This window comes from Seriola dumerili, unplaced genomic scaffold (assembly GCF_002260705.1).
Source record: "Seriola dumerili isolate Sdu_G_001 unplaced genomic scaffold, Sdu_1.0 BDQW01000025.1, whole genome shotgun sequence".
NCBI classification, from domain to species: Eukaryota; Metazoa; Chordata; class Actinopteri; order Carangiformes; family Carangidae; genus Seriola; species Seriola dumerili.
The window spans coordinates 22,984,710-23,002,938 of record NW_019174280.1 but is presented as its reverse complement, the minus strand read 5'-3'; the positions used below and the strand labels follow the sequence as shown (position 1 = coordinate 23,002,938).

At 40.9% G+C, this 18,229-nt stretch overlaps 1 protein-coding gene across 4 annotated transcripts in view; it reads right to left on the bottom strand.

The window, feature by feature from the left end:
- Positions 1 to 18,229, bottom strand: part of LOC111240408 (filamin-A-interacting protein 1-like) — a 39,726-nt gene that overhangs the window by 11,474 nt on the left and 10,023 nt on the right. For all 4 annotated transcript variants that reach the window (XM_022770410.1, XM_022770413.1, XM_022770411.1 and 1 more), the window contains exons 2-4: positions 10,209 to 10,485; positions 6,605 to 6,778; positions 5,424 to 5,602 (exon numbers count right to left, since the gene is read on the bottom strand). In XM_022770410.1, coding sequence (XP_022626131.1) covers positions 5,424 to 5,602; positions 6,605 to 6,778; positions 10,209 to 10,466 — 611 coding nt within the window. In that variant the 5' untranslated portion in view covers positions 10,467 to 10,485. The remainder of the gene's footprint in view (positions 1 to 5,423; positions 5,603 to 6,604; positions 6,779 to 10,208; positions 10,486 to 18,229) is intronic.

The window sequence follows — 18,229 nt, the reverse complement described above, 5'->3', positions numbered from 1 at the left end:
ATGTCATAGCAACCTGCTGCACAGACGACCTGAGGGCTCGTTATTTTTACAGGAGGACATTCGCGGTCCAGCCAGTTCTACCTGCACCAGAACCTGCACCTGCCCCGTTCCTATTAATCTGTCGACGCACCGAACTGTTCCTGTCCGACTGTATCTGGGACCTTTTCCTCGCTGCCTTGGAATCTCTCTAATAGTTGTCGGGCTGTTTCACCTGAGAGAATCTCATTTATCAGGTCAGAAAGACTTTTGGGAATCCAGACTGTCGACTTTAAAAACACTTGAAACCACACCCCTGGCCCGAGGATGAAGTCTTGCTACCTCACAGCAGAATTTGATATACTCAAAGTGAATCACACTAACGTCTCAGTTAGAAGGAGTTTTGCAATCCTCTGTGATTTAGACTCCATTAACAGATTAACATGAACGAGTGGATTCTGATACAAATCTCTTGCCAATTGCAGCTTTAAAAATTGTAAAAGTCTAATAATTCCTCTGACGTGTAGCTCAGATTTCTCCCCCCGGCTCCCAGGACTCAGAGTATCTGTCGTTATAACCTCGTTGGCAGAGCAGGGATTCTGCAGAATGGCTCTCCCTGTTCGGATCTATTCATAGCCTGAGCGCTGACAGAAGCCCGTCAGAGGGAGTGAAGAAAGCCCCAAACTCTCATAAAACCGAGCCGCGCTGAGCCCGCAGCAAACACTTCAGACCGGAATATGCTGATCTGCAGCTAATTATAGTCAGAATAATTACCGTCCTTATTAACATTCAGAACAGACGAGGCAACGAGGACGCTTTGACACCGAGGAGGCTCAGCAGTTGTTGTTGACTATTTAGGGGGTAAACACAGGATTTTTTTTTTTAGGCTGCGTTTTAACATGAAGCAGAATCGTTCCCCGCTGTGAAATTACAGAGAATCAAACCTACATTTTTCTGAGGGCAGACATGGTTTACTGGTTTAAATCCTAACCTCTCAGCCCGCAGAAACCCCGACCAGACTGGGATCAGGGGCCTCAGGGTGACCTGGCAGTTAGAAGTCATTGTTCCATATGATACAGCTCAGTTTTTTTGTCCTGCTGTAACCCTGTCTTATGTTAATGCTGCTTAGATTACGTTTAGCAACAACAATGTTAATTCTGAATTTATCAAAAACAGCAAACAGTTTACGTCATCATCGTTGCCATCGTATTTCCTGGCACCACAAGCCTCGGTTTAAACCTGCAACGGTTTTCTTTATTTTTTTGGAAACAAGTTGTGATCAACATTGAAACTTCATCACCTTTTAAGTTGGTGTGATGAACTTGTTAACAAACAGTTGCCCATTTCCACATCCAGCAGAAACATGATCATTCACGTGGAGCTGTGTTTGTGTCGACCTGATGAATGTCAGTCCAGTGTTCCCGCTCTTTTACCTCTGTGTTTGGTCTCCTCCAGCCCTTTTTTTAAAAAAACCTTTTCTCTGAAAATAACCAGAATAATAAAGTTGTGTTAATCTGTTAAATATTTTAATGTCGTGCTCTTGTTTCCGCTGCCTACAAGTGGTCGAAACATCAGCTGCTGCAGATTTAACTACAAATCACAACAACAACAATAATAATAATAATAACTTTCAGCACTTAGAAACGTGTAAATTAGCAAGGCAAGTATTACAAGGAGATTCACAAATACGTTTGTTAAAACAAGGAGATCAATAAAGCAGACAAAAGAAAATAAAACCAAAAGTAAAAACCAAAAGTAGAAACGATAAAAGTCAAGAATTAAAAGCTGCTTTATACAGGTATGTTTTGAGTAGCGTCACACCTGATCTATTCATGTATTTCCTGACCTTTCCACACTGATATCGACTTCCACTCATTTCTGTACTTTATGAAAACCAGACGTTGATGAGTTGACAGATGAGTTCTGTGAGTTTGCGCTGCATTACTGTGTCAACGAAGAAAAAATAACGAGAAATTAAGATTTTCATGTTGTAAAAATGAATGGAAACCAATGGTGTGGCTTTACTGCTCTTTGAGGCATGTTTTGACTCCAGTATGATGTATTGCATGATTTGAATACATTTCTGTGGGCCATCCAAGGGTTTTTCATTTTAGTTTGTGTTGTTAAAGCTGAAACAACTGGCTCTTCTGTCGGCCATATGTATTGTATCACTAATAAAGTCTTTGCTGGGTAGATTTTAAAAGAGTAAAGACTTTCACACACATGATTACAGTAAAACTCAGTATTACTACACTAAAATGCTGATGGTATTTTTCACAGCAGGTTTCTGACAACTAAAAAAAAAAAAAAGAAAGCCTTTCTTGTGTCGTTGGACGAGGCCATGACAGTTGTTATGCAAACAGAGCCGGTAATCGTCCAGCAGGATCTCTGCGGGGAATGACATCACCCTCTCTGTGCTCAGGGTCGACACATTCATGATATCACCTGCAGTGAATCTGCACGCCGACGGCAGCCGACAGGAATGTGTTATCAGCCGGAGCCGAGAGCCGGAGCTCATCTCATCAGCGAGAATCTGACTTGCAGATGTGTTTTAACTCTGACCTGTGAAAATCACCAACCCAGTGCTCACTGGGAGCAGAGACGGGCCTGCGCAGCGAGCGGGTAGACGGCAGACAAACGCTGCACTCACGCTCATCAAACCTTCACTGAGTAAATAAAGGTAATCAGAGATGTTTGAAGGATGTTGTTATGAGCCGTGAACAGAGATACGACATCGAGTGGAGGTGAATGAGGTGCACTGAAGCATTGCTCCAGTATTTGAAGTTTTATGGAGCGTGGCGAGCAGATGTGAGTGACTCTTCCTATGACGTGATGTTTTATTGTGCAGATTTTCTCTCTGGTCATGTCCCTCATCGGGCTGGTTTGTGTTAACCTTAGATCACAGTATGAGCGGGGTCTGCAGACGAGATATCGGCAGGATGTTTACAAGAAAATAGGGAAAGAGAGAAGAATGACAAAAGATGGAATGACAACCGTTCACAACGAGCTCGAAGGCACACGGGAGCAACGGATGCAATGCCTGTTATTGAAGAAACAGAAAGTAGAAAAGTTTGAATGCTGCTTTTGTAAGAAGGGAAACTCTGAACACGTCTAAAATCTACAAGGAGAATAGTCCTGCAACCAGGAGCATAAAAACTGAAGGCAGATTCTCTGGATGTTTAAGTGACCCACAGTACAGCAGGGTGCCTCGCTAGATGACCAGAGACATCTGAGAGCATGTCTAACAATACAAGAAAACACTTGGGCCGATTTTCTTTTCTTAGTCCCTGATTTCCTGAACATTTTCATAGCATGGTGTGGCTCTTCACAACACTCTAAATGAGAGGCACTCTTGATTCTTTAAAGGTCCACATTTAAATTTTACACACGGTCAAAGGACGGAAACGATGTCAGCCATGATGAAAAGAAAAGAAAAGCCAATAAGTTTTATATAACGTAATAAAAACTTCATCCCTGAAAACACCAACATCGTTAGGTGTTAATATGCGGTTGAATGTAGGTTGTGACGTCAGGTGACCAAAATTCAGTGACAGGATGACGTCGAATGACAACGTTTACTTGATGTAGAATAATGACAACAGCTAACGTTGGTATTTTATTGGTTTTAAGCGAGCAGTGACCTCCGAGGCTGAAACGTGACGCCAACAGCGAAGAACCGAAACCTGCAGTTCCTCTAACGACCACTAGAGTCTGGCTCCAACAGTGAGTCAGTCCCCATAGACTCCCATGTTAAAATGTGCAACTTTACAGCAGAAATAAACATGTTTAAAGCCTGATACAAAAACTGTTTTGGTCTCTAGAGCTGATTTCCTCCTTCATGACACCTGTTTATAAAACTCACCTGTTTACATTTTATTTAGGTTTACAGTTATGGAGCATTGAGGGCGTGGCCTCTTTAAGTGACAGGTGGGTGAGCATATGTAAATCTCAGCTCCACACTTGCCCCTCCTCTTTCTCCATTTTTGGATTAGCTGGAAGTTAGGGGGCGGAGTCAGCCACTGCCAAGATGGCGACGGTGGAACAGCTCACTCTGAGCTTCAAAACCGCTCTTCAGAAACCTGTGGGTGACGCCGCAGAAGCTACGTCCATCTTTCCAACGTCAAAGTACAGCTAGCAAAATAAAGCTACATGTATTCAACAAGACAGTATGTGACTGGTCTGTTGAACGCACACTCTATTGTATCCGTGACAACTCATTGTCAAGGTGATGTCATCATTACTTACTGTGAGACTGGCACATGTCACTCTGAACACACTCCCACTGTTAAGTATAAAATGTATTGCTGCATAACCAAGTGACACAGAATCACATCTGGATTGAACGGGCTTCGGTCGGCTCTCTGAGAAAACCCAACGCAATCATTTAATAATTCAATAAACAGAGTAATCAAATGAAAACATGGAGGGGAGAGTCTGAAAGTCTCCCACAGCTCAGAACCTAAAGGCTTTCAGCTGCAGCCGTGACTATGCTGTGTGTTTGCGATGGCTCGATAAGACGCGATTCATCACCCTTCCTATCAGATCCATCATCCAGAACCCTGCTCCGGGTCTTATCTGATGCCGTCTGCCACGCAAATAAACATTCGTGTTTTTCAGAAATGATGAATTCGATTCGTGTGCAGGCACGTTTGTATCAAAACGCGTGTTTGTATTGACAGATACCAAGAATCCAGAGGTTATGAAACCTGCTCAGCCCATAACGGAAGAGTTTTTGCAAATTCAAATTCACATATGTGCATAAATATTCTTTATCAACTTTTATGAAGAGTGTGATTGTTTTCTTGGCGTCAGGAAGCCACAGCATCATGGTCGGCCATTTAAAAATACTGACAGTAGTTCCTCAAACACTCCTCTAACCATCGAGATGTAAAAATATTCCACCTGCTGCACAATAAAAAAAGATTTTTAACCCGTTTCCCAAGTTGTCCCTCTGTTTCCCGATCAAAATAAAGACTGGGATGTACAGGGCAAGGCCTCAGATCATCTCATTGATTGTATTGTACTTTTGTTGTCGTCTTTTTGACCGGGTCACTGTTGTCAAGGAGATTTTTATAGGTTAAAATCAACTGAAACCTTCAGTAGCTGAGCGCCACAGACAGTACGGAGGTCAGAAAGTGCTGAGAGACTGACACACTGTGGGTTTTCATTGTATCGCTGGGAATAAGGAAAGTATAGAATAACACCAGCCTTATTCTTTAACATTAGAGAAGTTCAGAAAATAATTCAATTCTTTTCTTACTTTGAAAAATAAAAAGTATCTACGTTTCTTTTTGATATCAGAACCAAAACTCAGAGGCGGGAATCAAAAAAAATGTAAATGATGAAAACTAAGATAAGACTCATAACTCGGATCATATAAACTCCACCAACACACACACACACACACACACACACACACACACACACACACACACACCGGTCCTCACCTCTCCCTCTCCTGCTCCAGCAGGTTGGTGAAGTCGTCGCTCTTGTTCATGAAGTCGGCGTGTTTGCGTTTCTCGTTGTCCAGCTCCACGACGGTGCGGCGGTGACATTTCTCGGCCAGCAGCAGCTGCTCCAGCATCCGTCTGTACGTCTCCTTCTGTTTGTCCTCCAGACGGTCCAACTGACGGGGGGAGACACGTCAACACTCATTATGACCAACAACTCTCAGCGCTCTTGACGCCGCATCTGCCGACACAGGATCCCGAACCATTGGCCACGGTGCACGCTGACAAAGAGCGGAGAGACTCGCTCCGCACAATTAAGAGCTTTATTCACATATTTTCACGCTCTCTGCACATTTGTTCGGCCTTTTTTACTGTATCACACCCTGCAGACTTCACTGAGCATGGCTAATTATATTTTCAACTGCCATTCAACACATAAAAGATTTTAGGCTCTGGTGCGCCCACCAAAATAAAAGTTTAGACAACATTGGGACTCCATATATCCTCTCTAAAAACAGTTTGTGCTTCATATTCAGCCACTGAAATGTGACTGTACTCATGTTAGTGAATGTTTATAATGGAGGACGCTGCAGTCATGTTTTCAGTATGTTTTTTTTCTGGGAATTTGGGGGATTTAACCGACAGATTTCAGTGTTTTTCCATCAAGATTCAGTATTTTTCCACCTGAAATTTATTCCTGGCAGCGTGGAGAAAGCTTTAAAACAGCATTTTCACTTTCATGTTGAGGAATAAAATGGTATTGCTTTTTTTTTTTCTTTCTTTTTTTTTTTTTTTAATCGGTCCATAAAGTTGTTGTCATTTCCTTGAAAGTTTACTGGAAAGAATTCTGTAATCTGGTTTTAGTTATAGAAAGAACAGAGACAAATTTCTGAGTCGGTTATTGATTTTCTTTGAAAGAACCACTTCATTTCAGTTGCATAAATGTCAGAAAATACAGTTAAATAATAGAGAATGTACTGTGTATAACCAGCTGCTCTCGCTATGAAACAAAAAAAAAAGCTTTTTTTGCTCAAACTCCTCGATTTTGAAGCATAAAAACAAAAGATTTTTTTGCGTAATTTGGGATTTTCTGCCAAACTTTTGTCTCACGACTCCCCTCTGAGTCTTTAAGTCGGTCTAAGCCTGACTGACATTTCTCAGTTTATTCTCCTCCTCACCTCGGCCATGGGTTTCTCGTACACGTCGTCTGCGCTCTTGTTGCTGTGGACGAGGAGTCCGTCTCTCTGCAGGGCCTGCAGGGGTTTGGCGGGGACAGCTGAACCGTAGTGGGCCTCCAGAGTCTCCGGTCTGGTCTTCTCTGTCTTTAGCAGGCCGATGACGTCCTCTCTGGCCTGGGGAGACACAGCAGACTCTTTAACGTCCTGTATACACACTAACTGCTTCTTTAACGGGACGTTTTAACAGTTTACAGTGGAGTGTAGTTGTGTGTTGTTTTTGTCTATGGTTTTATTTTGTAGGAATCTGTTTCCTGTGATCACCGTTGGTTGATTGGGGATGTTGATCACTTCTAAAAACACACAAAGCTTCAGAATAATCTTCTTTAAATATTTCACATATTTTTTTACTTTGCTTATTTGTGTGTCCGTTTTTATTGTTTTATGTTTTTATCTTGAGAAATTTGTTTGCATGTGGTTGTTGCTTTATACATTTATAATTATTCATCATTAGTATTGATGCACTGGAAACTGTAATTTCCTTTATCTTTATTTTGTTTGCCTGTTGATGGGGTTACTAGAGGTCATAGTTGACCACTTGATAACTGGTAATGAGGCTGTCTAACTATGCCAACATACCAAATGATTATAATACTAATAAAAATGAAAATAATAACCAAATCTATTTCTAACATACTTTTGTTTAATTCTCATAAACCGACAAAACGCATGAAAACATCAGCTACATGTTTAGTGACAGTGATGTGACTTCAGCTTACAACATCGCCTGAATGTGAAACTGCAAACCGCCCTGACGTGGATCCAAGTATTACCTCACCGATTCCCTTCACGCTGACATCACATCCACAGATATCGGCAGTGAAACATGTCTCCTGCTCCTCCAGCCTCGCACCAGCAGAGGGAGCTGTTCCCTTCGCTCTAATCTCATGTCACTCCAGGCCGTGACACACATTCCTGCACAGGACACGGCGGACATGATGAAACCTGGATTTGTTTGATACAGGTGGAGGTTGGATTATCTGCTTTAACCATTTAGGCTGAGGAGACAAACCAGGATGTGATTCCCTTATCAATTAATCTTCTGATATTTTTAATGGGTGATCTTTTAGATAGATAGATAGATAGATAGATAGATAGATAGATAGATAGATAGATAGATACTTTATTTATATGATCCATATTTTAAATATTGTGTGATGTTTATTTCTAATTCTATTAATTTCCCAACACAGCTACGCACTGTTTTTTTTATCAAGGGAGGAAATGATGCATTTGTTTAGAACTATTTTCAGCGGCGGATTAATCCACATTTTATGCTCTAGTGAGTATTTGGGGCAGCAGGACGGTGTGTGTGGTACCGAGTCAAAATAAACTTCAGTGTGTGTGTGTGTGTGTGTGTGTGTGTGTGTGTGTGTGTGTTCATGGTGATGAAGGAACACGTCTCCCAGTGCCACTGGCGATCCTACACTCTGGGGGGGGGGGGCCCCAGGCAAAGAAGCCCATTGAAGAACCCCACACATGCAGACTATTAGCAGATGCTACAATTTACAGATGTCCCCTGAATGCCTCATATGTAAGCAATCGATAGATGCTAGCTGCAGCACGCATGATCGGGGGCCCCACATTAGGGGGGAGTTGGGGCAGCAGCAACGCAATGTATTGTGTCTTTATGGTTGTCATTGAAAATGTGCCGATATGAGGGGCCACCCTTGGGTGAGGGGCCCTTGGGTGGGGGGCCCAAAGCATCTGCCTGGTTTGCCTCTCCTGACGGTGAACCTCTGCCCAGTGCAACAGCAATAGTTTCTGTAAATAATGGAGCTGGTTTTCATATTTTCATGGGATTAGTTGGCAATAAGAAAAATATTGAATATCAACAGAGTTATCCTTTAAATGAACGCCTCATGGGTGCGTCATGCTGCAGCAAATCTCTCTTTCTTATTAAATTTCACTGCCGTGTTCATGTATTTTCCTTCAAACACCCTTTTTACTATTTTAATATCATGGGGATGACAGTTATAATTATCTTTTTATGATATTCCACGACCACAGAGTCTGTGTCTTTTTACATTTCAGTGCATTTGAAAGCCCTTGTGTGAAACAAAGCAGAACAAAAACAGCTCTTCCTGTGTGAAACGTCGCTCCGTGTTGGGTATTTCTCCGTCCCATCGCTAATGGAAAACATTCAACACGCCCAAACAGATGAGCAGGATGGAAACAGAGGGGTGAGGCAGCAGCATCCTGCCTCTCCGGAGAGGAGTTTATAAATGTGCCTCCATTAGAAAATCATTATCAGACTGGAACCCAGCAGCAGCAGCCGAGGCAGCAAAGGTTATTTTCAAAATCTAACCCATCACACGCTGTGAAATGTCAATATGTCTCAGCGCTGATCACAAACGCTGCTGTTTTTATGAGTTTATAACACGCCCGCCATGCTGCTGTGGGGAAAAAGAATCATATGATTAACTGGATGTTTCTGAAAAATCTGCAATTTTCAGTCGTCCATCATCTTTAGCTGCTCTGGAACACCAAGCTGTTGAATGAGTGAATACCTCTCAGTCAGCTCCCCAGCTCTCCCAGCAATAAACCTGTAACTGAACATGCTGGTCATTAAAAAGCAGAAGGGTTATTGATCAAGCCCAGTGACTCAACAATTACTTCACCGGCTTCTGAAATTTCTGGCTTTTTGAAAATTAGTCTCAACATGTTCACTGCTGTAAATGAAACGCTTCCTTTCTCAGAGGTTTTCAGCCTCTCTTAGCTGGTAGTTTTGGTTTTTGGCACATTAACTTTACGGTTCAGTCTCGGGACTCTCGTCTCCAGCGGCAGCAGATGTTTTCATCAGACTCTCTCTGTTAGAACCTCTGCAGCTGATGAACACAGTGCAGCATTTAGCAGCTAAAGAGACAGATATTTCCCTCAGGAGCTGATGGAGACCAAACACAGACCTAAGAGCACTGTTGATCGATCAGTGATCATGTTGCTGTCTGTCTGATGGATGTGTAAATAGCAGCTGTTTGCTAACAAGCTCGTTGTGGAGTTCCTGAGCTCAACTTAAGTGTCTAAAAACTTAATTATTGCAGCTTTAAAGTGACCTTGTTTAACGTTTTTTAAAAACAAGTGGCATCACAGGACAATGGTAAAGGATATAGAACCATATAGTGATTTAGTACACACAGCGATACCTATCTAAAGTTTGCTAACATTAGCTTACATTAGCTTCCAGTGGCCATACTAGACCTTTAAGCTGTAGTAGGGTGTGTAGGGTTTTGAACAATAGTGCGTTTGTTTATGATTTAAAACTTTAGGAATATCGTGCTGCTCCTTCTTTCTTACTAAGTCTTAGTCACAGGGTTGATGTGGTTAATAACAGCATCAGTCCTGAACCATCACTCTGGTCTTTGGTAGCGCAGAGGAACTTTACGTCTGTTATGGTCTGTATGGTCTGGGCTCAGTCTTCACACAAACCTGACAGATTCTGTGTCGTTTGAAAGCTCTAAGTCTCCTGATTGTATCTGTGCAAAGGCTTTTAGGATCCCCACATCACTGCAGCAGCTGGTGACACATTGGATGTGGTTCTAATTCACACCTGAACTTCTCCCTCCATGATTCCCAGCAGGCGAAGCAGGTCCTCCTTTGTCAGATCCGCCGTCGCTGACTTCCTCCTCTCTGCGGGTTTCTGAGGTTTTCTCGTTGTCCCCCCCGTCCTGCCGTCATTCTCCTCTCGCTGGACTTTCATCTTCCTCTTCGTCAGCTCTGGTGTGTTTTCCTCCTGCTTGATGAAACCTTTAGTGGGCTGGATGTGTCCGTCGTCTGGACCCTCCATGGTGCAGGTCCTGGATCGCATTTTTTATTTTTTTTTAAACCTGTGAGAAGGAACAAAACAGATGAAACAAAGATCCAAGAAAAGCAGATGTTTGTTATCCAAACTGTGAAAAAGGATTTTTCTTCTGTTCCAGGCAGCCATTAGTTTTAGTTTGGTCTCAGTATACTTTTCAAATCAACTTAAATCTTACTTGACACAGGTAATCCATCACAGCGAACGTTTTGTTGTGCAGTATTACAGCTTAAAGATGAGTCTCGCTTTAGAAGTCTTCACTGCTGGTGTGTTTGCGGACGCTTTGTGATTTCTGAGCCACATTTTTAGGGCAGGAAACAAACAAATTCTTCATTATCCTTTCCACCACATCCATATTGGATTATCATTTCCCTTCTTCGCTTGATTTTCCTGTTTCGCTCGTTAATACAAAGTGTTTTGGAAACACAGTCTTACATTTCCACCACTGAATGCACCAGAAAACCACATTAGCAAGTGATGATATCTTGACTCTGACAAGAAAATGAAGGCGATGAAATGTTCACTATGATGGATTACCAATCGTACCCATAAAAAGTTCAACTGCTGCAACATGATGTTCTTCGTGTAAGGAAATTAACTGGCACCTAAAAAGAGCTGCCTGGGAGTTCAAACTGAAAAACCTGCGGTATGTTTTGGAAACTGTGAGACACTAAAACATTTAACGGCAAACAACTCAGTGTGTGGCAGTGTGTGGATACAGAGAACATTTCAATCAGCTTCTGACATTGTTAGAGCAGTTTTGGTTTTGTGACACGACAGTTCTGGATTTGTGTTATTGAGTATTGAGTATCTGTATTTGCTGGTTTCACTCGTCTGAAATGGGGGTTATGTTCCCATTTGTTTGGCAACATATGGTCAAATACGTGAAACATACGATAACAGTTAATGATGAGATGTTTCCTCATGTTGCCAATCTAATCTGATCAAACCGCGCTCACACAATCGTGATGAAGAAGATTTCCGGGGGTTAAACTCCTATTAAATAATATGTTTTCTAACTTTATCTGCAGGAATTATTTATATTATTATATAATTATATCACACCTTTTATATGTAATGCATTTGGCAAGGCGAAAAGAAAGGGTGTAGAAGTGGATGGCCGTGTGGTAGAGGTCTTCACAGGCTCAAATCTAACAAGCAGCCATGCTGGAAAAAAGCAGCAATATAATAATAATAATAAAAATGATAATGTTCTAAGATTGAATGTCATAGAAACTAAAATAATTCAAAGACAAATTTAGCCGCCTGGGCGATAGAAATAAAAGACAATGTAACGTATTGAGTTGATCTCATGGTTTACGTTTGGTTTGGTTCAGCCACAAAAACAACTTGGTTAAGGTTAGAGAACGATCATAGTCATGGTATAAATAAATAATAACGGTGACGGTTGGTAGGAAAAGAAAGTCTGAGTTTGCTGATCCGTCCATCCACATCCCGACCTCCTCCCTCTGAGATCTGTGTCTCATACTTAAGTAAAACAGTAAGTCAGGTCATAAGTAATGACGATAGTTATAATGTCATGTTTGTATATGCATTGATTTACTCCAAGGCCAAATCCTAGAGGATAAAAACACAGGTCAAAAGTCCAGACTGTCTGTTTCAATTCAAACTGTTTGATCATAAACTACCAGTCGATATAAACGTGAGAACTGGGTTCAATACATTACAACAGAGTCAGGTGACCAGTGCACTCATTAGACGTCTTTTGATCACAAACAAACAGCGATGAAACCAACAGCTGTGCGGCCTGACGCTGGGTGGGGGTCCTGGTGAAAGAACAGGTTTACGGGCTATTGGATCCGAACAAGGCCAAAGTTCCCCGAGGCTGCAGGTCTGGATGAAAGCGGGCCGTGACTCAGCCAGAGAAAATCCTGGCAGCGAAGTGGTAGCAACCACATTACCACTGCCTGTTATTAATAGTTGTTTCAGGGGAGATGCCAAGATCTCCCACGCGTCAAAACCACAGAGCTGTCCTTTTCTTTTTCTTTTTTTTTCGGTCAGCTCGGTGAACTGGAAGAGGAAAGGTAGAGCCGGGGTGGGCAAAACACGAAGCCAAGACAATCCTGAGGCAGCTGCTGGAGGTTTGGCCTTCAGAGGCAGAACATTTTGACGGGAGTCTGGAGACGGTCCACGCCTCGAGCTAATTTACAGTAGATACGCTCAGATGCATCACGCAAAATGGCACATACATGCAAACATGCAACTTTGTGGTTTTTTAAAGACAAATTAAGGAAGGGTTCTTAATAATTTGAGGTCTTTCTGTCTGGATGGACCTTTGATGTTTGCTAAGAGTTTTTATTAACGCTGTCATGACATCTCGAAGGATCGTATGCCTCCTTCAACCTTCTCTTTGTTGCCCAGCTTTCTTGAGTTTGTTACGTCTGTCTTTTGTCACGACCTTATGCTTTCTTTTCCTTTATGACATGTGTTTATCGAGCTCTATCTGGCGGCCGGTGCCGACTTCAGACTCTTAGATGTGTGGCATTAGTCATATTTTGAAGCATTTCCTGTCAAAGCAAGGTGTTGAGCTGAAACATAAGGACAAAGCATGGCATTGATATCGACCACTGAGATATTGATTAAGAGAGGCAGTTTAATTGGACGGGATGTGTTGAACATCTGCGACGGTTTTTTGTTTCCGAGAAATTATGTTCACATACAAGTAATTTGGAACAGAAAATATGCTTTGAAGGCTTTTGAAGGCAGGATGATGTTTTCTATTAACATAATGAGGAGATCTTGATACTGAATGCATCAGTAACATGTTCACTGACAAACACGTTTCATTTGTTTTCCAGCAGAATATCTGAACCTGCAGTGACTCCAGCTTTATTACACTTTTTTTTTTGATTATGTTTATGGCACTCACAGTATTTGATTAAGTTCAGGGAAAGATCCAGGCAGCGATTACGCTTGTTACCACAATGTAATTGGGAAAAAAAAGTTTAGTACGATATAAAGTGTTTTCTAGGGAACAGGGTTTTAAAAAATGCACTGACAACAAGCTTAAAATGAGCCAAAGCTTCTGAAAGTTTCAGAATTAACATCATTAACATTTAATTGATCCTAAACAGTGAGTGAGTAAACAGTGAGTACAATGTTTGTTAAATGGAGACGGTTTGTTTACAGCTTGTGAAGAACTTTCATTCCCGTTGCCAAAGTGTTACGTGTTTCAGTCTCTGCGTGTCAGCACGACGGCGTGTCCAGTCCCAGACAAGCAAACTGATCTGTGTAAACAGTTTACCTTCACAAGAGAGGAACTCTGACTAATGGAGTCATTTCACACGGTGACCTCATCCGTGCGACACCTCGATGAGGTCAACAGTCAAGCTCTGATGAAGGATTCTGCTCTGAGGGTTTGACCATCGCCAAAACACCAAGACCCCGTGATGTCATGGGAACGTAAATATTCGACAAAACCACCACTAAATTAATATGAACTTTTTGTTATTTCCTTCTTCGGTTTACTGGGAACTCTATGGCCAAAAGTATGTGGACATCTTGTACTTTTGGTCCAGGGCTTTCTAATGCTACAGTGAAACAATGAATTATGAAAACACTGGTTATAATGAAAACATATCAATGTACAAATGCACTAATCCAATAATCACCTAATTGTTCAAATACAGACCAGTACTTTTTGTTAATAATTAATGTAGTAAAAAATATTCAAACTACCATGTCCAATATCAATCATGAACCTTTAAACTCAATAAATGTTTTATTTCCTACAAAGATGTTCTAGTGTCTTTAGTGTGTTTTGATACAGTTATTGGTGGAAATTAATTAAGTTGATTTAATGCAGTTCTGTACTTATGTTAAATTCAGGGGAACTTACTTCAATTGAGTATTTAAATTTTATTCTACTTTAAATTACAGTGAAGTATAATACAAGGCTTTGTTAAGCCACTCGTACGTATGTAAAAAAAGTCAAATTTGCTTCATAGCAGTCATGTACAGTATTAAATGGGGCTTATGTGTTAAGGCATCAATAATAATAATAATAGTAAAGATTATAACATAAAAATTTAATATTGACAGAATGTGTAGAGAGTACATTTTTACTTAAGTACATTTTGCTGATAATACTTAAGTTTTAAATGCAGAATATTTAATCATACACTGTATTTTTAAATTGTGGTGTGTCTACTTTTACTTAAGTAAAATAATTGAACATTTCTTCTACCACTGGATGTACCAACAGTAAATACACAGTGACTAACTACAAGCCTTACATGTATTTTGAGGTTTTGATTTGTTGACATTGTAATGTCGGTAACCGCTGCAGTGACAGCTCTTCATGCTACACATCAAATCATATGGAACAAATGTAAATAAACCCAAAATATAACCTGCCAAGTAAACTGCAGATTGCATCTTTCGTCCTCCCTGGGGGAAGAGATATTTATGGAGACGCGATGAGGCTAAGCCGGTCTCCCTGATTTACGCCTCAGCCTGGATAAAACCTCAGACAGCTGTGGCCTGTGGTCGACACACGAGACCAACAGCGGTTAAGTGGTGGAGGAGGCATGTTGGCAACAGGGTGTCCTGGTGGTTAAAAAGCTCATCCAGTAAAGAGAAGGTCACAGGTTTGAACCCGGGATCGAGGTGACTCCAAAGCGAGTTATGCGTCCTGATTAAATGTCTTTGTGGTCTTAAAGTGACTTAATAATTCACACTGAAGTTAAATGCATCATAATTCTGTTTTTTCTTTAGACACGGTGCTTTCTAATATATTTGAGCAACAAAAAAGCTTAATTGAGGCAATTTAACTGTGCTAGCAGAGATAGCTAGTCAGTCTGTTGTTCAGCAGTTTGTCAGTCCAACATGTTATGGATGAACTGACTTACGTCCAAACATTCATTGTTCCCAGAAGACGAATCCTAATGACTCTGGTCTAACTCTTCAGGTCGAACACTTCCATGTTAGCCTACCTAATTCCAACAGTATGCTAGCTGTAAGCACGTTAGCTTGGTATTATAAACATTCCCGTGATGACTTACCATGTTAACAGTGTTACATTCTTTGGTTTTACATGCTAACACAATATTACAATGTTGACATACTCATAGATATGCAACACTAGCACTAACACTAATCCATTACTCCATTATGGTTTAGCCCATCGCTAGCTACTTAAATATATAGCATAAAATTAGCCACTTTTATTATGTTACATTGTTGTGTGGGAATAACTGTTAGAAATTCCTGATATCTCTAGAGGATAGTGTCAACAGGTCACACTGCTTAATATGCTTATAGTACAGTAATGCTAAAACTAGCACACGTTATGCTAACAGTATCATATAATATGCTACATTCGCGCAATGTTGGCAGATTGGAACAGGACGATCGCCCACTCTCACTGTAGTCACAACAGACCAACTGCCTTAATTAGCTTTCTGTGTCATAACCAAGTGAAACCAAACAGCTCCTATTAAATTAGCTTTGCTGGTTGTATTCAAGTTAATATTGGGTTCAACTTTGCTGCCAGCGGTGGTACGTTCGCGGCACAAGTTCAACAAGAAAACAAGAGTTGTAGGAAAGTTTGAAAAAGGTACTCTCACGTATCTGCTGTACAGCCTCCTACAGTGTAAACGCTACAGACCTTCGCCTTCATGTGTGAGCTGGACCCTGTGCACCAGTCGCAGCTGTTTGTTTGGTGAAATTTAAAAGGGGGTATTTTTAGGGTCTCCCCACTTGTGTCCAGGGTCCAACAAGGGGAAACTCCAGGGCTATCACTTTATAAGCCATCAGCAATCCCACGGATGCCTGAACCTCCATTTTACTTCACAGCTGCAGCTCTCACACTCTCCTCCACAACAACCCTTGTTGTAAATAAACATTCGCTGACTGTTTATCGAGTTAGCTTAAAACCCATCAACAGTTGCTAAAAAGAGGTCACATATGGCTAACCCCCGTGTCAGAGCAGCGAAACTAAACATCTACTGAGGTCGTGTTTCTTTGTATTAGTGTCAGCTCATATTGTAATGATGCATGCAGGGGTAAATATAGATCATGCTAGCATTTCTGGCTTCTGTGGTCAGTAATTGTTTTCTCTCTGATTACCTAATGACAACACAAGCTGACAACAAACACAATGTCTTTCCCTCTTCATTATCTCATCACTCGTATCATAATGAGCTCACCTTTATGGCAGCACTAGAGCAATGTTAGCATTGGTGGCCCAAGTAATACGCTGACAATTAGCTGGCTACAGTGAGGTTGTTTCTTTACATTGATTGGCTGTCCATGCAAACATAAATTATTTTAATCCATCCCTCATTTGTCATATGAAAAATTATTTACAACTTAGAAGCTAATTCAAAAGACTGGTTTTCTGCTTGAACAGTGTTAGCTTGTTAGCTAATCTGAATCTGTCAAGACCTAAGTACTTCAAGTTTTTTTTTTTTTTACCATTAGTTGATTTGCCAAAATACTTAAATAACGAAATGAAATTCAGTAAATTAACCTTCATTGACATTAAATTGCTGAACCAATGGATAAAATACCATTTAGCATGTGGTGCAATTAAAGCTGCACAATCTGTATTTTTCCATTTAAATAGATCAAATGTAGTGATGAACAGAGATTAAACACCTGGGTTATGCAACCACTTTAGTGTCTTTCAGCTCATTGTTTTGGTTGGGACAGATATTTTCTCAGTTGGTAGAAACCTAACTCAGAGCTGAAAGAGAGTGAATATTGGATTCTTCACATGGTCACAAACACCATTGTGATGTGACAGTGTTGCTCTGTAACAGCTGGATGTGTAAATCAAGCAGCTGTTGCTAACTCACAACATCTTTATAGGGTGATCATATATCATTATTGTGTTAAAATTGTTTTTTTCTCAATAATATTCCATTGGTTTATACTTAAAACGGTCCTTCATGGCATTATACTCGACTCAGCTTCGCATTTCAACAGGAAATAATCACATTAAGGGCAGCTGAGGACAAAGTCCCCTTCAACTCTCAATGGCGCACTTCAGCTGAGGAATGTAATGGTGGAACAAATAGACTATTTTAAACTCATTCAGCAGGTACGTTCAAGATATTCACTCTTAAATCTCAATATAGAAACAGTGCTTTTAAAGACACGTGCCAGCCTATGAGCGCAGCTTATGTTCCTTCTATTTCTGATATCGCTATGACGTGCTAAAGATGGTAATGTGAGCCCATAGTGACATTCAAGCCGGAACTGTAAGTGTCACTATTTCAAGCACGAGTGCTTGATAGCCTGATATTAGTCAAGCACTGAACAATATATTTCAGCCTGCAATGTCGAGTGGTTTTCCATGGATTCATTAAAGCTCAGCAACACGCTGATGCAACAAAACTCCACCGGTTTCTTGTACTGCAGATTTACACTTTGACATGTAGTGCAAAACATGATTTGGGGTATTTATGCTGCTATTATAATTCAGTGTGATTTACTGTCATGAGGCCTTCACCAGAGGTATCAAAGTTCTTGTTGACAAGTGTAAAGTTGGCACCTCTTTGTGTTGTCTGAGCTCACCAGGCCTTAAAGCTGCATGTGACCGTGAGATCTCACCCTGACCTGGGTGGAAAGGTTATCTGGTACCGATATGACTCCGGCTGGAGAATCTGCAGCTGGAGATCTGAGGAGGTTAGCTTATGTTTTTTATTTTAAATTTCTGAAAGTGGATCTAATTTATATTTTATAACAATTTTAAAACAATGTGACAATGTGGAAGTCACATAGTAATGCCCATAAACTCACTAGCT